The sequence below is a fragment of the Salvia splendens genome, unplaced genomic scaffold, assembly GCF_004379255.2.
Source record: "Salvia splendens isolate huo1 unplaced genomic scaffold, SspV2 ctg300, whole genome shotgun sequence".
Taxonomy (NCBI): Eukaryota; Viridiplantae; Streptophyta; class Magnoliopsida; order Lamiales; family Lamiaceae; genus Salvia; species Salvia splendens.
This window is the reverse complement of record NW_024598941.1, coordinates 1-22,369: the sequence shown is the minus strand read 5'-3', so window position 1 is coordinate 22,369 and position 22,369 is coordinate 1. Positions and strand designations below refer to the sequence as shown.

The 22,369-nt window shown below is 40.2% G+C and overlaps 5 protein-coding genes and 2 long non-coding RNA genes across 11 annotated transcripts; 5 read left to right on the top strand and 2 right to left on the bottom strand.

Moving 5' to 3' along the window:
- Positions 1 to 25: 25 nt before the first annotated feature.
- Positions 26 to 655, top strand: LOC121789651. The gene is made up of 2 exons (XR_006048104.1): positions 26 to 198; positions 281 to 655. It is a non-coding gene; the product is annotated as an uncharacterized LOC121789651 (long non-coding RNA).
- A 252-nt stretch (positions 656 to 907) lies between these two features.
- LOC121789649 (manganese-dependent ADP-ribose/CDP-alcohol diphosphatase-like) lies at positions 908 to 2,737 on the top strand. The gene is made up of 2 exons (XM_042188053.1): positions 908 to 1,033; positions 1,624 to 2,737. The coding sequence occupies exon 2, from the start codon at positions 1,637 to 1,639 to the stop codon at positions 2,585 to 2,587; it is 951 nt and encodes a 316-aa protein (XP_042043987.1). The 5' UTR covers positions 908 to 1,033; positions 1,624 to 1,636; the 3' UTR covers positions 2,588 to 2,737.
- A 328-nt stretch (positions 2,738 to 3,065) lies between these two features.
- LOC121789652 (manganese-dependent ADP-ribose/CDP-alcohol diphosphatase-like) lies at positions 3,066 to 5,807 on the top strand. 5 transcript variants are annotated; one of them, XR_006048106.1, is made up of 4 exons: positions 3,066 to 3,164; positions 3,533 to 4,422; positions 5,007 to 5,102; positions 5,673 to 5,807. XR_006048106.1 is itself a non-coding variant. In XM_042188055.1 (3 exons), the coding sequence occupies exons 2-3, from the start codon at positions 3,561 to 3,563 to the stop codon at positions 5,024 to 5,026; spliced, it is 882 nt and encodes a 293-aa protein (XP_042043989.1). In that variant the 5' UTR covers positions 3,066 to 3,164; positions 3,533 to 3,560; the 3' UTR covers positions 5,027 to 5,321. The 5 variants fall into 5 exon arrangements, 2 of the variants coding, with proteins under 2 accessions (XP_042043989.1, XP_042043988.1); XR_006048107.1 differs by having other exon boundaries at positions 5,676 to 5,799; XR_006048105.1 differs by having other exon boundaries at positions 5,608 to 5,730.
- Positions 5,451 to 6,576, bottom strand: LOC121789653 (high-affinity nitrate transporter 3.2-like). The gene is made up of 2 exons (XM_042188056.1): positions 6,242 to 6,576; positions 5,451 to 6,114 (listed from the first exon to the last, which is right to left on the bottom strand). Exons 1-2 carry the CDS (start codon positions 6,366 to 6,368, stop codon positions 5,636 to 5,638), a joined length of 606 nt encoding a protein of 201 aa, XP_042043990.1. The 5' UTR covers positions 6,369 to 6,576; the 3' UTR covers positions 5,451 to 5,635.
- A 4,863-nt stretch (positions 6,577 to 11,439) lies between these two features.
- LOC121789650 lies at positions 11,440 to 14,409 on the bottom strand. The gene is made up of 2 exons (XR_006048103.1): positions 13,930 to 14,409; positions 11,440 to 11,743 (listed from the first exon to the last, which is right to left on the bottom strand). It is a non-coding gene; the product is annotated as an uncharacterized LOC121789650 (long non-coding RNA).
- Positions 14,410 to 14,883: 474 nt separating this feature from the next.
- LOC121789655 lies at positions 14,884 to 19,024 on the top strand. The gene is made up of 5 exons (XM_042188059.1): positions 14,884 to 15,165; positions 15,293 to 15,340; positions 16,502 to 16,674; positions 16,760 to 18,087; positions 18,155 to 19,024. The coding sequence occupies exons 3-5, from the start codon at positions 16,554 to 16,556 to the stop codon at positions 19,022 to 19,024; spliced, it is 2,319 nt and encodes a 772-aa protein (XP_042043993.1). The 5' UTR covers positions 14,884 to 15,165; positions 15,293 to 15,340; positions 16,502 to 16,553.
- A 1,016-nt stretch (positions 19,025 to 20,040) lies between these two features.
- LOC121789654 lies at positions 20,041 to 21,874 on the top strand (the record flags this gene model as incomplete). The annotated part of the gene is made up of 3 exons (XM_042188058.1): positions 20,041 to 21,123; positions 21,209 to 21,415; positions 21,813 to 21,874. Coding segments are annotated over exons 1-3 (1,075 nt in total), but the record flags the coding sequence as incomplete, so codon positions are not given.
- Between the last annotated feature and the right edge of the window lie 495 nt (positions 21,875 to 22,369).

Genomic DNA, 22,369 nt, shown 5'->3' with positions numbered 1-22,369 from the left:
AACTATCTAATCTTGGTTTCTTGATTGATTTGCTAGATGAATTCTCTTGATTCACTTCTCAAAGTTTGCCACAATTTGCCTCGCAACAAAGATGATCTTTCGTTGTATGAAGCTGGGCGGTTCAGTCTGCAAACCCCAAATGGGAAGCTGATTGCAGACGTTGGCTGTGAGCCCATTCTACACATGAGACAGTTTCAGGTCTGCATTTCGACTTCCAGTTCAGCGCTATGCATATAACACTTTTTCCGGATATTAATCTCAGTCTGCACATATTCTACAGGCTACAAAGAGATTGCCGGAGAAGCTAGTCAAGCAGATCCTCCACAATCCCCACAGCGGAAGATAAAGCTTGCAGCAAAGCAAAGATCCAGAAAGGAACCTTACACCGCGAGTCCTGATGGATCCGCCATCCACATTATACACAACTTCAATGTTATGGATGCTCAATTTTCAGCTGCATAATTTATTTTGTTTTTTTCCTTTTGGAATTGATATTTAATACAATAGGATGTTAGAATTAGTGGTGTTCCTTGATTGTTCTTTTTATATCTTGTAACTCTACATTCTAGATATGTTGTTATAGAAGGAATGTGATGTTAGTTTGTGACCGTGGAAAGGAACAGCTCCATTTAAGAATAAAAGCTCCATAATATTATATTGCTTGGGGAATTATAATTCTGAAGTTAGAAATATTGCTACATTTGTTGTCTGCTTCATCACTAAATTTTTCAAACATCACTAAAAAAATATCAATCATTATATCAGCCTTTAATCAGCAAATAAGCAAATAGTACTATCATGCTTTATAGACGAATCCATTTATTTTAGATACTGACATTGCACCCAATTTAATAATTGTACGTAGTATAATTAAATTACAATAAAAATCAATTATGATTATTAGAAACTTACCAACCAAAACATATGGTCATCGTCAGAAGGATCTCCCACTCTCTCTTCTCTCTTCTCTCTCTCTCTCTCTCTCTCTCTCTCTCGAGATAGACGATTGGAGCAGAAGAGGAGTCTCCACTAAGTAAAGATTATTGCATGCACTGTTAACCAAATCGTGCTCTTGCTTTCTGATCTCTGTAGCTCTGTTTTTATTTTACGCAGTATTAGAAAAAAAAAATTTAAAAAAAACAAGTCTTTCTCATCGCTCGATAACTTTGGATTTGGTTTCAGACTGGGACTGTTCAATTTAGTTCAAGAATTTACATTGTTTTAGCCCACCTTTTGTAGATAATATTCGAAATTTGAGCTTGGAAAACTCAGTTTACCACTAGGAAAAATGAAATTGGGGGTTGGGACTGTTTAATTTGATGAAAGAATTTGCATAGATCGATTCCGACATTCCGTTTTCATTATTGGCTGCACCTTAATCTCAATTACCAAATGCCTGTTTTAGTTCATTTTCTAAATTTCATGACATTACTGATTTTAGTGAGAACTGTATGAAAATCTGAGCTTGGGAAAACAGAATTAGTACTAGTAGCTGATTCATTTGTTCAGATGTGAATTAACTGGACTTTAGGGTTACTGAATTGCATAATTTTTGTGTTAGTGTAATGTGAATGAAGATTTAACTTGTAGTTATAATCTACTCCATTTCTCCCCAATTTTTAGGTTTTGCTTCTCAATGAGTTATGGGAATGTGATTGTTAGTGCACAAGGGAAGCAGCCTCTTGTTTCCTTTGGGGTGATATCAGATGTACAATATGCTGACATTCCCGATGGCCGCTCGTTTCTTGGCGTTCCTCGCTACTACCGGCACAGTCTGCTTGTGCTGCAGCGAGCAGTCCAGAGTTGGAACGAGAAGAAGGTGAAATTTGTTATTAACTTTGGGGACATCATTGATGGCTTCTGCCCAAAAGAGAAATCCTTGAGTGCCACTAAGAAGGTTGTTGGTGAATTTAGCAACTTCAGTGGCAATGTATATCACATGATAGGCAATCACTGTCTTTACAATCTCCCCCGCCAAAAATTGCTCCCTTTGCTGAACATTGATGGCCACCACGCGTATTATGATTTTTCCCCTGTGCCAGAGGTCCGGTTTGTGGTGCTTGATGGGTACGACATCAGCGCCATAGGATGGCCCGAGGATCATCCGAACAGATTAAAAGCCATCGACATTCTTAAAGAGAAGAATCCTAATGTGGACAAGAATAGTCCCGAGGGACTTGTTGGGCCGCCTAGGAGGTTCGTTCAGTTCAATGGGGCTGTTGGGGAAGAACAGATGGAGTGGTTGGATCGCGTCCTTCAAGATGCGACAAAGTTGAACCAGAGAGTCGTGGTATGCAGCCATCTGCCTCTGGATCCTCGTGCAACATCTTTTGCTGCGTTGTTGTGGAACTACGAGGAGGTTATGGAGGTGATACACCGTTACAGCTGTGTGAAGGTCTGTCTGGCTGGCCATACTCATAGAGATGGATACGTGATGGACTCACATGGCGTGCATCACCGGGTTCTTGCTGCAGCCTTGGAGTGCCCTCCTGGAACGGATGCATTTGGCTCGGTTGATATCTTCGAAGACAGCTTGTTCGTGGCTGGCACAGACAGAATGGGAGATCAAGAAATGGTTTTCAATTGATGGATTCATTGTGAATATCTGCTGTTGGCCCTTTGGCTTGGCTGCAGCATAGAAATTAAGAGAAACAAATTCATTGAGATATCAAATTCATTGTGAAACTCATCTGTAATCCCTTCTTTGGTAATGAAGTTGGTCGAATAATTAGATGCCTTTCTATGTGTTACAAACCTCTCTAATTTTGCTATTGCATAAGTTTCTGTCATTATTCATCAAATAATATCATGTGTAGAAAGAACCAATTTTCCAAAAGTACTATCTAAAAAGTTTGGATTCATAGTAATTCATTATTAGAGTTGATTAATCCAAAAGTTAGGACATTCTAGTATTCACTTTTTTTAACTTCAATATTTTTAAATTAGAAGTTAAATTTGATTCACTGTATTATTAGTAAAATTTGTTTTTGTATAAAACACCATCAGATAATAGATTTATTTGTTTACTGTATATATTGAGATTAATCATTAATTTAACTTCATTTTCTTGATACAAATATGATCTCTCTCTCTCTCCGCCAGCCTCTTCCGGTTCTTTACCAAGAAAATCATTAGACAATTAGATTTCTCCACTCCAATTTAAGGTGCTAAATTTCTCCTCTATTTTACTCCATATTTTATCCCAATTTACTTGTGCGTTCTTGGTCTGGGAAGTTTCAGTAAAAATCAGAATCAAATTTAATTTTATCGTTTAAGCTGTGGAGCTGGTAAAGTGGGTCTTTTTTGAAGCACGTAAAGATATGATCTTGTATTGGTTTATGCTTTTTGTTGCGAGTATATAATTCGAAATTAGAACTTGGAAAAACTGTAATTGTGAATGTGATCTGAATGAGAATTTGGGAAAACAACTTTTTGCAACCATTATATTGTTAATTTCAACTTATCTGTTTTACTTTTGAGTGTGATCTGAATGAGGATTTGGAAAAACAATAATTGTGATTTGTTTTCCCAGAGTTTACTAGGATTGTTCTTGCTCCTCAATGAGCCATGAAAATGGGATTGTCACTGCACAAGAGAAGAAGCCTCTTGTTTCTTTTGGGGTGATAGCAGATGTCCAGTATGCTGACATTCCAGATGGCCGTTCGTTTCTTGGTGTCCCTCGCTATTACAGGCACAGCCTGCTCGTGTTGCAAAGAGCAGTTCAGAGTTGGAACGAGAAGATGGTGAATTTTGCTATTAATTTTGGGGATACCATTGATGGCTTCTGCCCAAAAGAGCATTCTCTAGCTGCCATTCAAAGAGTAATCGATGAATTTGGTGCTTTTGATGGCCCCGTGCATCACATGATTGGCAATCACTGTCTCTACAATCTCCCCCGCGAAAAGCTCCTTCCCTTGTTGAACATTGCTAGCCAAAACAGCCGCGCCTATTATGATTTTTCCCCAATACCAGAAGTCCGATTTGTAGTCCTCGATGGTTATGACATCAGCGCTATCGGTTGGCCACAGGATCACCCGAACACCATAAAAGCTGTGAACTTTCTAAAAAAGAGGAATCCGAATTTAGACAAGAACAGTCCAAACGGGCTCGTTGGTCTCGAAAGAAGGTTCCTGATGTTCAATGGAGCAGTCGGGGAAGAACAGATGGAATGGCTAGATAACGTTCTTGAGGATGCTACGAAGTTAAACCAGAACGTCGTGGTTTGCTGCCATCTGCCTTTAGACCCTGGTGCATCGTCTATTGAATCGCTGTTGTGGAATTATGACGATGTGATGGAAGTGATACACAGATATAATTGTGTGAAAGTGTGTCTAGGTGGACACGATCACAGAGGAGGACACTCAGTCGACTCCCGTGGCGTGCACCATCGCGTCCTGGAGGCAGCGTTGGAGTGCCCTTCCGGTACTAATGCTTTTGGATCTATTGATATTTTCCATGATAGATTATTGCTCTCTGGTGCAGATAGAATGGAGAGTCAGGAGATGGTTTTCTGTAGTTAGATTTACCCTAAACTGTCGATTTCCGACGCCTGTTCTTAGCTGTTCTATATATATATGTGCAATCAAGATGATTGAAAGCTCATAAATGGTTATATCGGATTGATGAATCTTGAATATATGTGAATTTACACAGTTCATTTTGTTGTGTATGATTCTTGATTGAAGTAAACCAAGAAACTGATTCTGCTTTTCTGATGTTGCTGAATTATGTTCCTCTTTCAATATTAGATATTATTTTGTCTTTTTTCAAATTAATCTACTAAAATGTTGCTGCTTGATATATGAAGAGTTGCTTTCTGAAGACTTTTATTTTATTTTATTGCCTTGATTATATTTTATTTTACTTGAAAAACTGACCATTTTTCTCCATCCTTGTGAGACTGATTTTGATGTGTATCTCCTTCTTGCAGTTTACTTTCCTTTTTTTAAATAATGCAACGTAGAAAAAAATCATGTTGTTTACTCATTTTATAATCCATTTAACAGTGAGGAGAGTTGAACTTTGAAATAATTAAGCAGCTGACGACTGCAGAAATTTTAGGAGTGATCTTGATCTGAGATAGCTGGTGACAGCATTGGGAGGTGAGATAATATTTTTTTTAACAATATAAGTCCGATTATTAAACTCAATTTTATATATTTCTAGTCAGCATTTAGCAAATCCATATGATAATTTGACTTTTGGAAAGTGCCATGCACCTCTCTGGCAAAATAAATAATGTATGAAATTTCAGATATTTTTTCTTCCGTACATATCACTTTGATAAAATAAATATTATTATCAAAGTCCTTATCTTGTTTTTTGTTCATCCGTACATATCACATTGATGATAGCAATCAAGAACTTGATTGGAGTCATCATTCTCATCTATGCATATTTTCTTGATTTTGATTGGAAATTCTGTGAAATAATGCTCAAAGAAAAGATAATAAAACAAAGATAAATTAAAAGTATTTCATTTAATTTCTTGGTACATCATATTCATACATGATCATATCCATATCCTTATTCCTAGGCCTCATAAGATTCTTGTCTAGCCAAATATGGCATATTACATAACTCTATCTCTTGTGTATCTTAAAACAGACAAGAATCACAACTCAAACATGCTTGATCATTTTGATGACTTTCCCTTCCTCTTGTCCATGAAGAAGAATCCAAACAAGGAAAAAATGGAGAAGGCAGAGAAGCAAACAGAGGCAATGTCAAGTGACACATGGCGTCCGGTGACTGCCTCAACCTCGAACAAGTTGGTCGTCTTGTGAGCATCGGTGGTTTGCCCAAAGGCTACCTTCTTGCCTGCTGAGTCGAGGGCGTAGGCTCGGACAAAGTACGTGGCACCAGGAACATCCTTCCTCACTGTCCAGGTGAAGGTGATGTTAGAAGAAGTGTATGGCTTTTTGACAATATTGTGCTGGCAAGTCTTGTCCTTAGCCAACTCGTCGACTGTTTTTCTCCACCCGCGGTCCTTCTGGCTGATTGGAGCGTAGCACAGCTCTACTGTGACGTCTTTGTAGGTGGAGTCAGTCCCGGATGGGAAGGTGGTGTTAAGGGACCATGTCAGGGTTATGTTATCCTCTCCGGCCTTCAAAACTGCATTGTTTTGTGGAAAAATAAGACTAATTAGACATGTTTTACGTTTAGGATGCGTGAGTTAAGTCTCGTATTTTATTTCATCAGCGCATATGAGATATTGAGAAAAGAGGAGTTCGTTGGTTACCTTGTCCGGCTTGAGGTGAAGCCGTGAGGACGATAGTTCTCTGGAGAGAAGAGAAGGTGGTGGCATGGCTAGTGGCTAGCAAACACGAAATCCATAGTGAAACGATGAGGCAGGCTTTGGTCGCCATTAATTAGACCGTGAAGAAAGATATGAGTCGAGTCGGGTTGAGCTGAGATGAGTATTGGAAGTTGTGGATGGTCTTAAAAGTGAGATTACTTGTGCTTATATAGAGGAAACATAGGCCAATGTCAGCAAAAAATATTAAAATATAACAAGTGGCTGGTTTTTCTAAGCAGACAGCTCTGGCAAAAAAAAATTGGTAAGGGGAGAAATGGCCCAAATTGATCTCAGAGGGTGGGGTATGTATTAGTTATTTATTAGGTTTATAGTTGACTTGTCTTATTACATTCTTGGATAGTTGTTTGTAGTTGGAGATTCAGAACTACATATATTTCTTTATTCATGTCCAGTTTGACACTGCTTTTATAGTTGTGACTTGTGAGGCTATGATGTTGGAGCCAAATGATTGTAGTTCAATATTATCCTAATGATTGTCTCTTCACAAGATGGATTGTTTTTATTTGGAATACTTGAAATATTCAGTTTGGACATTTTGAAATCATTTTCTTCTTCTGTCAAAGTTGATTCCACATGATCTGGATAGACTTGTTCAAGCAAGACCTATGCAAACATGTTGAATTTCTTGGCTGCAAACTGCAATCATATGGAGTAGTAATACAATCGAAATCAATCACACGAAGGAGAGATCCGCCTGCGTGAATTGTCTAACCTTCTTTGTGGAGATATGATTGATGGTTTAGTTATGGTGAAAGACTTGATCATGTCTGTGAATGAAGACCTTGCAGTTTCTGGAAAGGAGTTTGGTGATTCAAGGAGTTTTTCTCTGCATTTTGATGTTGATGTGGGGTCAGCTGATAGGGAGGAGACCTACTGTGCCAAATTGGGTGCAAGTTCGGTGGTCTGCACACTATGTTGATTTGTGCATTCAATTCATTGAAGTGGCTGCTGGTTTGGTTTCGTAAGCTCATAGCGAAGGTGAAGGAAGCTTACGGAAGTATGGATGACAAACTTGCTCTCCCATTAAAATTGCTTCCTTGAGGACACGGAAGCTGAAGGGGAAGGCATGTGAATATACGAAGCGAAGATGAAGGGCGGAAGAAAGAAGAAAGAAAGCCGGAAGAACAAAGACAGTAGAAGCTGAATCTGTTTTGTTATTGCATTCTGTTAAGTAGTTAAAGCTGAATTGACAGCCACAGATAGTTGTTAGGAAAGGTTACTCAGTTGCTTTAGCTTGTAAAACTACTACTTTGTAACAGAATAAAGGCATGATGATGAATGAATGCTCGTTTTAGTGATCTGTTCTTAGCATATCCCGAGCTGTTCTCAGTTGAAAACTGACCTTTTCCTCCTTGCTCATCTTAGCAGCAAGGCCAGTCGTACACGAATGCTCGATTTCAACAGAATCTGCTGAGATTGTGCATAGTGTCTTTAGCTCTGCACCCGTGTTCACTGGCCTTACCTGTACTGAGCAAGATGGCAGATGCATTCGTCTTGAAACGCCTTGGATGTTTCGGTCTTCCATATATCCGCTTTGGTTTCAAGTGTAGGAGATGTTGTGTGGACTATGAGAGTCTGTATATGTTCCATAACTAGTTGAACTTTGCAGATTGAAAGAGAAGACAATTGGTACTAACTTATAGAGAAGAGAGATTTAGCTATACTATAAATTAATCACCTATTAAGAAGCTGGATTAAAATGTGAAATGCTGCAAAAAGGGAACCAAGTAACCAGTCGAAAAAATTACTCCACATAGCTGGAAAAATGGGGAGGTTCAGGTTGTGTCAAACTATTAGTTTTATTTTTAAATTATTGTTATGAATATAAGAGCATCGACATCGGCGAGCAGGGACGCGTCCGTCCGTCCGTGCCAACGGCACGTAGACGCTGGCACGGCGCTGCTCGATGCATCGAGCACGTCCGTGCCAGCAAGCAGGCGACGTGGTGCGTTCTGATTAGCCAACGACATATTCGTTGGAAAAATCATTTTTTTTATTTTTTTAAAAATAAAAAATAATACCAAAAAAAAAATATTTTCACAATCCCCCAAAAATGGCCGTTTTTTTGCCCGTTTTTCTATATTTTTTTTATTTTTCCCCCAAAATCATCTATAAATACACACATCCATCATCCATTTTTATTTTTTATAATTTTAATTATGTAATTTTTATTTTTAGGATTTTAATTATGTAATTTTTAATGTATTTTGTAATATTATTCCGGGTATTTTTAATGTATTTTAATTTTGTGGAAATGTTTTTATTTAAATTGAATAATGGAATGGTGGGACCTTGTGCTCGTCTTTGCGGAAGAGGTGGGTGTTGTGCTCTTGCCTAAGAGCAGGCAGAAAAAGTGGGTCCGGACCCATATCCGTGCTCGTTGGCAAGAGCACGGATGTGGACGCTCTAAGAGAACGTCACTGAGAGAGGGTGATGAAGTCATGGTGACGTGTGTGATGGTCGGCTGGGCTGGCTCATTGAATGTGTGGGCCGACGCGGATTTAAGCCGTCATCGGTGGGGTGTGGCCGGGCCCACTCATTCACGCTTCTATCGCCAGCCAGTCTTAACCCGCGGAGTTTTTGACTTTAGTGGTTAACACTAAATTCAAAGTGATGCACTAAGTTAAATTGACTGGATATCTACTAATTTAAGCTAGTCACGATGATACTAAGGGCATTAGCAATGGGGCGCCCTAAGGCGCGCCCTATGGCGCGCCACGTCAGCAGTTTTATCCTCCTACCTCCTCACCTGCAGTGGGGCGCCCTAAGACGCGCCCTAAGGCGCGCCCTATGGCGCGCCACATCATCATTTTTTTAATATTTATTACAAAACTCATACGAATTTAACAAAATTAATACATTAAAATACGAATTTCAAAAACTTCATTTCATTGAATAAAAATTAATACATTACAATGCGAATTAAAAAAACGCGAACTCAACAACGGCGGTTGCGAGCCCACACTTCTTCGATCATGTCGTTCATGAGCTGCGCATGATCCTGTTGGTTGCGCATTGAGGCCTGTCTAGATAGAACCTCGTTGAAGCCTAACGGTAACCCTCTATCGGGTGGCTCGGTCGACGCGCCGGCCAAACTAGATGCACGATCATCTTCATTCCAATCGGTGATGCTTCCGCCTTCATTCTCGACTATCATGTTGTGCATGATTATGCACGCATATATGACATCGGCGATGACATCCTTGAACCAGAAACGAGCCGGCCCTTTCACAATTGCCCACCGTGATTGGAGCACGCCGAATGTCCGCTCGACATCCTTCCTCGCCGACTCCTGCTTTTGCGCAAATAAAACCCTCTTCTCACCAATTGGGCAGCTAACCGTCTTCACAAAAACAGGCCACCGTGGATAGATGCCATCGGCCAAGTAGTACCCCATATGGTATTGGCGTCTGTTGGCAGTGAACTCGATGGCCGGGCCGTTGCCATTACATTGATCGGTGAAGAGGGTGGACGAGTTGAGGACGTTAATGTCGTTGTTCGACCCGGCTACGCCGAAGTAAGCATGCCAGATCCATAGCCGATGGTCAGCGACGGCTTCGAGGACCATCGTCGGGTGGCTGCCCTTGTATCCACTTGTGAACTGGCCTCTCCACGCCGTCGGACAATTCTTCCACTGCCAGTGCATACAGTCGATGCTCCCGAGCATCCCAGGAAACCCGTGCGCCGTCTCGTGCATCTGCATCAGACCCTGGCAATCAGTGGCAGTCGGCTTGCGCAAATATGTGTCGCCATAAGCCTCTACTATCCCCCGGCAAAAGCGCTTCAGACAATCGCGGCCTGTAGAATCCCCGCAGTGGAGGTACTCGTCGAAAAGGTCCGCCGTGGTGCCATAGGCCAACTGACGGAGTGCAACCGTGCACTTTTGCAATGGTGTAAGGCCGGGTTTGCCGATGCCGTCCTCCCGAAACGTGAAGAATTCATCACGTGAAGACAATGTCCGAACAATGCTGAGAAACAGGTACCGCGACATTCTAAATCGGCGCCGAAAAAACAGCCGGGCCCCATCGCGGTTGATCGGCAAAGTAGTCTTCAACCAGACGTGTGTGAGCTTCCGCGTGGTCGCGTCGGATATACGACCTATGTCGAATAGGTCTATGGACTTGCTCAGAGGCCGCTGCCGCTGCCGCCTGGCGCTGCATCAACGCATAGCAATGCGTCATCGCCGTTTCAACGACTGCATTTAATGCTATATCTATGCTATTACTGGACTCATCAGAGGAACTAGAACTATTGGTGTCGTCGCCGGGATTCATATTGGTTGGATTTGTGAGAGAGAATATGTAGAGGTATGCACAAATGAATGACAAACGCTCTTTAAATAGAAAACCAAACCGCGTGCCATCGTCCGCGACCTATCGTCCGTGTACGCCACAATGGGGAGGACGATGGCGCGGACGATGCCTATCGTCCGCGGCCATCGTCCGTGTACGCCACAATGGGGAGGACGATGGCGCGGACGATAGGCATCGGGCGCGCCATCCTCCGCGCCCTTAGTATCGGCCGCGACGATCGTCCGCGACCTATCGTCCGTATCCGCAATGGGCGCGGACGATCGATGGCGCGGACGATGCGCGCCATCGGGCGTGCCATCGTCCGCCCATTGCGGATGGCCTAATATCTTGTAAATTAACTACTACTCCCTCCGTCCCAGGGAAGATGACCCCTTCCTGGGACGGCACGGGATTTTATGCAGACTTATTTAAGATGTTTAAGTAGAAAGAGAAAAAGGTTGGTGGGTGTTTTAAGTATGAGAGAGAAATAAAGTAAGAGAAAAAAATATAATTGGAAGTTTTAAGTAAGAGAGAGAAATTATCAAAATACACAATTAAATATTGACAATATTATCGATTTTTTTTTTCATGATATGCTGGATCAAAAATTTTGAAATTTTGGAAATAATTTTGATATTTTCTAAGTTAATGAGTTATCAAAACTGAAAACATGAGTTTCAATATTGTCCATTTGATTTTTCATTTAATTAAAGTGTGAAAAACAATAAATTCAAAAATTACAGTGTAAAATTATGTGAATTTAAAATAGACATGGATTATAAAACCTGAATTTAACTTAGGCGGCAGATCCAGTAATGGAAATTCAACTTGGCGGCATATTTAACTTTCATCCATTTCATTTTGAAATATTCAAGTTTGGCGGCAGAATTAAGAATAGATGAGGCAATATCTATAAATAGATTTTGAACATTAAATTGCTTCCTAACACTAACACTAACAGATTTAAAGGAAGTCATGGTGGGCAAAAAGGAGTCTTCCACACAAAAAATTAATCTTGTCGTCCAATTTATTATGGGGGCTTGTGTTGACGGCACACCACCTCGGGGCATCTTCAAGGACGCCCAACGCAAGTTCTCACTGTCCCGACGAACCGTCAATCGGTATTGGACTGCTGCAAAAAAACAACAAGACGAAGGCAAAGCAGTGCAATTAGTGAGTGGTAAGAAATTTAGAAACAATTCTAAACGTGTTACTCTTGATTTGAACTTGTTGTCTAGTCTACATTACACAAAGAGAGGTACAATTAGGCGACTTGCCGTTAGTTTGGGGTGCTCGAAATCTACTGTCGGAAGGTGGGTAATTCAGGGTCTAATTAGAGCTCATACATCAGCCATTAAGCCGAATTTAACAGCCCCTAACAAACTGTTACGTTTGAGATTTACACTTGAATCTATAGAGCTTGACAGAATGCTCAATGTAATGAGGTTTAGAAACATGCACAACACAATACATATTGATGAGAAGTGGTTCTACATGACAAGATCAAGTCACAGATTTTATTTGGCACCCGGAGAAGAAGAGCCACATAGAATGTGCAAAAACAAAAATTACATAGAGAAAATAATGTTTATGTGTGCTGTTTCGAGGCCACTTTTTGCAGATAATGGTGAAGTGTTATTTGATGGCAAGATAGGAATATTTCCTTTTACTGTGAAAGTTCCAGCAAAGAGAAAAAGTAAGAATAGACCAGCCGGGACAATGGAGACAAAAGCTATACAAAGCGTCAATAGAGAAGTGATGAAAGCTTGTTTGATCACTAAGGTAACAAAATTTAATTTTATGCATTGATTTTATGTGCTTAATATTAAGACAAAGTATGCAAAACAAAATATTTTTTGAGAAATTTTTGTAATTTATGCATTGATATTATGAATTTGATATTGGACTTGTAGATCATACCAGCCATTGTCTCAAAATGGCCAGCATTTGCTCCTAAAGTAATCTACATACAACAAGACAATGCAAAACCTCACATTCAGGATAGTGATCCAGAATTCAGATTGGCTGCACAACAATCTGGTTTTGACATTAGATTGGTACAACAACCACCAAATTCACCAGATACAAATGTTAATGACTTGGGTTTTTTCAGAGCTATACAATCTCTACAAGTCCAGACAGCATGCAAGAATGTTGATGAGTTAGTGAATGCAGTTGAGAAGTCATTTGCAGAATTGAGCCCTACTACACTTGACAATGTGTTTATAAGTTTACAATGTTGCATGCTGGAAATCATGAAAGCGAATGGACGCAACGATTACAAATTGCCACACATGAGGAAAAATTCGTTGAGAAGGTCACATGAACTCCAACAAAACTTGCAAGTTCCTTTAGAGTTAGCAATGCAGTGCATCAAATATCTCCAAGATATGGGATGCAGTGAGGCAATAGCCACAATAGTTCAAGCTCTGGGCTTGGAGCCTATTGATGTCATGTGAATGAATTGCGTAGATGATAAATTATTTTTGACAGGATGCACTAGTTTTTGAAAAGATACATCCTTTTTTTGTAAAGATCCATGCTTATTAACATTGTATGGTAGTGAATGCAATGGCTTTTTGTTAAGATGCATCACTTATTGAAATGCTCTTATTTTGTAAAGATCCATACATATCAAAGTGGATGGATTGAATGCAATGATCTTTTGTAAATTATCTATCCTATTTTCGGTAGAGACTAATGTTAATGTAATGCATGATGGTGACTAATGTTAAATTGTTAATGCAATACAGTGGATGGTGACTAATGTTAATGCATAATGAAGCTAACACACCACAATTACAACAACACACCACAACCACAACCAACACACTACAACCACAACCAACAATCAAAATAAGACATGAACCTGAATTGACTAACCAATCCTATTAAGCATCCTGATGCTAGAGTAAACAATATTCTCTCATGATTCTACTCAAACTGAAACCCAAATATCAGTTTCATTTTAGCATGAATGGAGCTCAAACAAGTTCAATATGCAAGTTAACAGTGCACCTCTAAGCAAGAAACAAGAAAAATCAAGTCTTTATACTCCAAACCTAAGTAGCGCACAATACTATTCAAATTTCAGAGTGGAAAATCAACAATTGTGACAAACAAGAGCAATATTAGAGTGAAGGAAGATAAGATGCACAAAATCAGGAGCATAATGAAGAAGTGCAGAAATTTGGGGAAATTTTCATTCAAGATGAGAATTTCTTGAAAATAATAAAGAAGAAACAATCGAAGTATCAAGAAATTCAATAACCAAAAGCCAACTGCGATGCTAAAAACGAATAAATTCAGTCATTTTACCGTCAAACTTGGCCCGGCTAGATTAATCCATCATCTCCGTCGGAAAAATCGCCTATACGCCTGAAATTTGGGGAAACTGAAAGGGCACCGTCGGAAACCGCACCGCTCTCATCGGTCATTGCGGGGAGGGTGGCGTCCTCTGCGCTATTAGCACAAACATAAAGAAGATCGGTGAAAGGAAAAGACAATGAAAGAGTTTATCAAAAGCAGTGGTGTCGGAGCAGGAGACGATTGCCGGAGAAGAGATCGCCGATTAGATCTAGGGTTTCTCCAAAGTGAAGTTGGAAGGCGGCGTTGGAGACGATTGCCGCTGGACGGGATCGCGATTAGATCTAGGGTAGTTTCTCCAAAGTGAAGTTGGAAGTGACGGTCAATTAGGTGGGTGGATTCTAATGTTTAGGTAATTAGTGAATTAATTAGGGTTAACTAATTACTCTTAGAATCCCTTATTTTTTCTTAATTATTTCCTTATTAAGTAAGGGGTCATCTTGGTTGGGACAGACGAAAAAGGAAAGTGGGTCATCTTTAATGGGACGGAGGGAGTACAAGTTATTAATTGAAATTTTATGTTGTATTTGAAGAATTAAGTAAAAATATGTATTTAGACATAACTATTTAATAAAATGCTATCGTTGAAAAGAGAAAGATGAAGCTAATACTACTAATAGTACTATACAGTAAAATATCTATAGGAAAATAAAATACAATAAATTAATTTTAGTGGCCAGATGATACCTTAAACCTTACGTAGGCCAATTTAGGATATTTACTATAAATATCATAACCTTTCGAGAAAAGAAAAACAAAACTGAAAAACAGAGTATGGCCTATCTTTTCTATAAGCAGAAATAAAACAAAATATATACTTATATCTATATAATTAAAAAAAAAACAAAAAAGGTTGACTTGGTAAAAGCTGCAAGCCATAAAAACCATAGCTACTCAAATTCTCTAACAAATGTGTCTTCACTTCAACTAACAACCGACTCACTGCTCACAAATCATAACCAAGATTAGAGCGTGCTGATTACGTGTGTTCTACTGTGTATTTCCTACATTCATGTTTTCGACTCCCATAATAATGTCTCAAGAATTCGACTTTTGAGTCTGCCAATCTTTCCACACACGGCACCACCAAGACTTCAACCATCATTGTCTTTATCTTGAGAAGAAATTTAATGACAGAAAGCTCGAATGGTGGAAAATTAATGGAAACCACTCGCCGTTGAAGAAAAGGTTTTTCCTTTTTTTCTCATGAGTTTCTTTGACCTTTTTTCTCAATAGCTTCTTCTTTTCACATATTTTGACTCTTTCTCTCTTGATTTTCACTTTATTTAAGCTGTTTGTTTCCTCTTCCTTACAGTTTGCATTCTTTGGTATTTGTGCGGAGGTGGATTTCTGCTAAATCAAGGTGTGGTTTCTGAATTTTAATGAAAATTTTGGTGATTAATGAGTTGATCCGTTTACACTGAAACTGGTTTTGGTTTGACTTTTAACAGAATGAGAATTTATTCATTCCTTTATTGCACTGTAAAGCTTGAAAGCTTCTCCCTTTTTTTTCTGGGGTTTGTTTAAATTTTGGTGTGAATGTGAGTTCTTGGTTCGAATATATTCGGAATGGAATTGAATTTGTTTTCTTCCCATTTCGAAATCTATGGATGAATTTAATGTGTTTTAGATGCTTTTTTCTGTTTAAGCTCTAGTGGTTTAGGTGCATAGAATCTATGCTAAAGATGGATCTTTTCATGAAAGTGTTGTTGAAAATGGATAGATCTGTGATTGTGTGAAAGAATTTGGCTGTGATTGAATTGTCTGCTTTTCTTGCTTCTGCTTTCTCGAGTTCTTAAGGCCGAGAGGGCAGACGTTGTGTAAGAGATATTGTTAGATAAGTTAACAAAATCTATCTGAAGATGCTTTAGCACAACTTATGTTTAATCTGCATACTGTTTCTGAAGATTGTACTGTCTTTCACTGAAGCCTTCCTTGTCTTTCTTTATACTTTTATATGGTAGCAAAACATAGTGTATGCTTCGTCGTTTGTGGGACTGAATACCAAGATGTCGAACTACACCATTGAATACTCACACCGTCAAATGAACTTGATATGAACACACATCCTTTGCTGTCACTTGCTGTTATCATTGAACACCATGTTGTTTTTATTATCTCAATTGCTAAGAGTAGTTAAAGATTATGGTAAACTGGGATTCTTGCTTTTAGATGTGGGCTCGTTTTAGTCCTGTGGTGGTGTGATCTACATTCTCGTTGTGTTCTGATTTTCAAGGAAATATTAGGAAAGAACCAGTAGTTTATATACAAGTACAACGGTTCTTATGCCCTTACAGAGTTCGAAGTGAACTTCTCATGATGTTTTAATCGGATTACTTATAGCTTCCTTGCTTTCAGACTAAGCAGATTTGGAGTCATCTTTCGTTCGTAGGCATAAAGTTGTATTCATGACCTTTATATTTGCTCGGAGTTTGAAATATCGCCCGTACATAATATATGTTCTTTGTTTTCGCTACAAGTATTCTGGTCTGATTTTTATGTATAAATGTTTTCTTTGTATCAGAAATTGTTTTTGGCACTGTGACCGTTCAACTGGAGTGAAGTACCGGTGAAACATGACTACTCAAGGGAACGTACAAATTCGATTCGTTAAATGCCCAAGGTGCCGGAAGATTCTACCAGAGTTGCCAGAGCTTCCAATGTACAAATGTGGAGGGTGTGGTATTACTCTCCAAGGTAATTGTTTTACATATATACTACTCTCATTTAGGTGATTGTTATTCTTTAACATACATTCCTCCTGTGATTCATCCGTATGCAGCTAAACGTCGAAATCCGGAGACTAACCATTCTGAATTACCCTCACAAGAAACAGATTCTGCAGAAGGAGGCCAACAGGGTAATGTTTCAGGAGGGATGGAAGGCAGAAGCTCGACTGCTGATTTAACCGATTCTCCTAAAGTTGAATCTTCGCCAGATGAAGGCGAGATACGACGTCTAGATGATTTTGACAGCTCTGTGAAACTCTCTCACGACAGAGATGCTCTCTCTACTAGTCCTCGGACTGAAGGTTTTTCCTCAGAAGTTCGAGCATCTTTAAGAAACAACAGAAGTGCTGAAAGACATAGAGGCAAATTTGAAGATGAGCATGTCGACTATGTGGAACTCTCTCACAACAGAGATCCCTCCGACAGCCTTCCTGGTTCACCTGACATTACTAGTCCTCAGAGTGAAGGTTTTTCCTCAGAAGTTCGACAATCTTTCAGAAACCACCCTTTGGACAGAAGTCCTGAAAGATATCGAGGTAAATCTGAAGATGAACGTGACGACTCTATGGAAGTCTCTCGCGAAAGAGGTGCTTCTGAGGGTCTTTCTAGCTGTGAAACTTCTCCCAAAGAAGTTCAAGAATCATCGGAAAAAACTCCTTTAGACAGAAGCCCTCAAAAACGTCGAAGCAATGCTGATGACCATGAGGAGTGGACTGCCGGTTCAAACTCTTTGGATGGACTACCTAGCTCGGGTGAGATCAGTCTCGAGGCTGAAGCATATACCCAAGAATCCAGTGAACATGTAGAGCAAATGAAAGATGGAGAATCAGAACAAGTTTGGACAAAAGGCGCCGGCCTTGTTGATGAAGTTCAGAATTTGCCTGAATATGAAGATCAAGAGAGTGGCTTGATGGAGAGGATTGAGGAAAACAATGCTCTACCAGAAAATGAAGGAACGACTCGGACCTTCTTAAACGATGAATCTAGTGGTGAAATTAAGCATGTCGGACCAACTTCGCCTTCTGCGATGATATCTCATGAAATCAGCATCGCATCAACATCAGCTGAGGTAGTTGGTGATGGCTCCAGAGGTCTTCCTGTTTCTAGAAGCCCGATTGCTGAAAGGAGCATGAGTCCTAAAGCCAGTGCTCCAGTTCACGCTCCTAGGAGCCCCTCAAGAGGGAGTCTCGTGTCATTCTATCTTACGACTGATGATGAACAGCTCGATGGTTCTCCAAGAGAAGTTGCACGTACTTTTGAGAGATTTAACTCTACAGACACACTGGGAAGTTCACATCTCGGTGACCATAGCTCCGAGATCAACGTTAGGCATGGACCGCGGCTTTTTATCAGAACAGCAGGAGCTACTATGCTTATGATGGTAGTGAATCATCTTACGATGGAATTGATGATCAAGTCCGCGAACATTTTTCACATCCTCGAGAAAGGCTAACGATGTGGGACATATCCGAGCCAGAGAAAAGCTCAGAAATGGTGGATTTAGTGGGAACAATGTGGCGAAGAGTGAAGCAGAGAGGGCTCATCGGGCAACAAGTCCCTTGAGCCGTGAAATGCACTTCCCTTGGCACAGAGGTCAGAATAGGATGAGACTCAATTCACAAGGAGATGTCTCGAGAGCACCATTCCCTTCGAGAGATCACACTGCTGGACACAGACCTCCAGTTCATCGGCACAATTTGCTTCCACCCCATTCAGCTTTCGACTTACCCGAAAAGTCTTCATACTCGAATCCAGAGCAACTCGATCTGTTGAGAACGGTACATCATCTGAAGGATCAGCTTGAGAGGATGCAATTCAATGCTCTTCCTTACTTAGAAGCTGAAAGGGAAATGTATGCAGATGTGAGCCATTCAGGTCCATGTAACAGGCGAAACGATCGTGCCAAGGGTTATGGTGAAAGATACAATGAGAGGAGAATGGCTTTCTCGGGCGAGGCTGCACATTTTCGACACCAAGCTAGCTGCTCTTGTTTGCACTGCAATCAGCAAGATTGGCAACACCGTAAAAATGGCCATCGTGCCATCCACGCTGACCATAACTGCTGCGGTAGCTCCAACTCTTTGAGCCCCCACCGTTATGCAACCTCTGAGCCCTCATCATGGGGCCGTGAGACAAAGTCTGACAACCAGAGGCTTGATGAGATCAGACGGACGCAGTTGAGGGAGAAATACAGTGCAGCCAAGAGGCACCTCCGTCCCATAGCCGGTGGAGCCCGGTTATCACTTGTTACCATTGTTCACAACTGCTCCAGCTGCCAGTGGACTTTCTCCTATTCAAGAAAAGGTATCATCAGCTGATGTGCAATGCTTGTGGGAAGGTTATAAAGTTTTCGGTCGTGAAGGGAACTCATCTCGTTCCATACGTTGCTGATGCCCGTGCACCTCCCCCTAGTGAGGCCGGTGACTACAGTGATGGTAACATCCGGAGAAATATGGAACCGGCGCCCCAATCTATCTCCTGCAAACATGTTGAATCTGTGTCGTACTCTGATGAGTACGGGCGGTCATTCTGTAGGAGCTGCTCCACCGAGGGAGAGGCCTCAGCCGCCATACCTTCAATTGATCGAGCCAAGGGAAACTCGTACGACAGAAAGATGTCGTCTGGAGGCGGTTATTATGAGGATCGGAAGCTGAAAGGTGTCTCAAACTCAAAGGAAGGCGTTGAATCAGCTGGTCCTTCATCAAGAACTGTGACGAGGAAGAATGCGACTACATCGGTCTCGGAGATAGAAGAGCTGCCGCCATTGTCGAATTCTCCACTGCATCGCCTAATGGGGTATTCGACACCGAGCAAAGTGTTCAAACGAGGATGAGTGTGAGCTGCAATGTGATGTGTTGTTGGCTATATTGCTATAGTGTGTTTGAGTCATACTAGTATAGTTATGAAATTGGAGGGATTATGTATACATGTTTGTTTCTAGTATATTGCATTATTTATTCATTATTTCATTATAAATAGTAACGAACATTTCTCCTTCGCTGAAGAAGGTCGTAGACAATCGACCAAATACTAAAAGAAAAAACATGGGCCGTGAAAATAGAAAGACAAGCCCAATAGGAAAATGGGCTGCTTTTTGCTGAAAGCGAAGTGATAGCAGGCGGAGGCAGAGGCAGAGAAATTACTTCATCCATTCAAAAAATTAAAAATAATTTTGTTTTCTTATTTTTGTCTATCCATCAAAATTTGATTTTATCTATTTATTGTTTCATTTCCACTGACAATAATTTACCACTTCTTCTCATTGTTTTTTATTTACTTTATTAAATTTACATTAAATTTGATTTAATATTTGCCACCGTACCAAAAAAAGAACAGCTTTAGTTAAGGATTTGATTCATCCCCAAAATATTTACCCAAATTAACGAACTCTCACTAAATTTCTAGGTTTCACTCAAACTAACCTTTGCTCCACACACACACAGTTTGTGTTTGTGTATATCATGAATTCCTGAAAATTTGATATTTGTTGGATTCAATGCTAAAACTGAATTCTGCTTATTCCACGCCGCCATTCCATCGAAGCTTCTGTTTTATGCTGTTGAGTAAGTGATTGAGTGTTTATTCGTATTTATTTTCCGGCTGTGGTAGTCATGGGTAGGAGGAAGCAAATTCGGCCACGTAGAACTGGGGGAGCGGTAGAAGCACCGACGTCTGAATCAGAATTCAACAAAGATGGCGCTGCGCATCACGGAAAGGATGGATTGGCTGCAGCTGAAGAACAGTTTTTTGTCGAAATGGATAAGTCTAGTTGGGGTAGTGTGGAGCATTACGATATCTCTGAAATTGTTTTGATGAATTTGGCGGTGAGTGAGGAGTTTTGCGGCTACAAGTTGTCTGAGGAGTTTTACAGCGATTCTCGGTGCTACTTGAGGTTTAAATTGAGCAATGTGAATGAGCATCTCGTTCGTATGAAATTAGGGAATTGGCCGGTTTTGCGGGAGAGTGACATATGCCTGCAGTTTGTGATGAAACGCACGGCTGAGGAAGCGGATACGGATGTGGTAATGGCGTCTGGAACTGTTGATGGGAGTGATGAAGGAGTGACAGGGCTTGTGCATTTGACTAGTTTGAGATACTTGACTGTTAGGCCTGTTTTAGGAGTCGAGTTTTCGGAGGGCATGCCATCTGTATCTATCCGGGTTGAGATTCTAGGGAGTGTGTTTGATGAGTGTGAGTCCCTCCTCGATAATACAAGGCAGCTCTGGAAGAAAAGTATGATGAATGTTATGTCATGGCTGCGGCCAGAAGTTATGACTTCAGAGGCTAGATATGGATATAATGATGTTATGAATATGGAAGCCGACGAGCTTCTTGTCGCTGATGGTGATACTCATGCATCAAGACAACAAGTGAAGTTTGAAGTCTCTCGCTTTTATGAAGCTATTAAGCCATCAAAGTATTTTTTGGAAGTTGGACTTTCCTTTTATGATGGTTGCAGTACATCTTTTCTGAAGTTGACCTGATTCATTTTCTTGCAACAGGGACGCACCAATGCTGGAGGATAACCTTCCAGGCTTGCTCCCTGAACTACGACCATACCAGCATCGTGCAGCTTACTGGATGGTCAAGAGAGAAAAAGGTGATTTCGAGCATTTAGGTGGCAAAGAAAGAAGTCAGATTATAGCTCCTCTATGTATGCCTCTAAATTTGATCGACACATCTAGAAGAATTTATTACAATCCTTTTAGGTGCGTTCCTCAGTTCCTCAAAGAACATCTTTTTTTTTTTGTGATGCCAAATTGCCAATAGTAACAAAATCTCTTGACTTCGAATTTTGATTTGCCATAATTATTAGGCTCTGCTAAATTGTTTTCTTCTTGTTGTTGTTAACAATACTCCTATTATAGTACTACTACTTGTTACTATTGTTATTATCCTTATCATTGCTATTACTATTGCTACTAGTTATTACTACCACCGACGCTCAAATATTAATTGCTGAGACTTAGTAGCCAATTCGTACAGAGGTGTAATTTGAGTGGGTTTTGTTTTCAATCTTTGTATAACAAAATGTCAGAGACTTAAGTGATCTCTATATTTGTTAATGTACCACATGTAATGAATGAGAGACATTATATTATGCAGTGGAAACGTCTCATTACATGGTACCTGCTCCGCATCATATGTTTCTGGAGGGATTCTCGCTGGTATGTTGACATTCTCAAATTGTTAAATCACAAGATGAATTAATGCTTCTTTACTTCAGTTATGGTTTATAATTTATTTGTTCTTTACTTTTTCTTTTACTTTCTTTTCTTTTTTATATGATATGCAAACATGCACCTAAAGAACCTCACTCCCTCCGTCCCTCAAAAATAGCACAATTTGAAATGACATGAGTTTTAATGCGCAATTGCTAAAGTAAGAGAGAGAAAGAGAAAATGTAGTAGAAGTAGGGTTTGTGGATTGTGGGGTCCGCACTATTAGTAGTGTTTAGTTGTTCAAAAGTTTCCTTATTTAGAACTAGTCTAATTTTAAGGGATGGACCAAAATGACAAAAGTAGTCTATTTTTATGGAACGGAGGGAATACCGAATTTCCTATAACTCTGATGAGTTATTTTCCAGATATTTGTAATCTGTAAAAGTTGTCCCCTTGGCCCTTACATTGAGAATTTAAATCCTTCCTCCATTCTCATTCTCA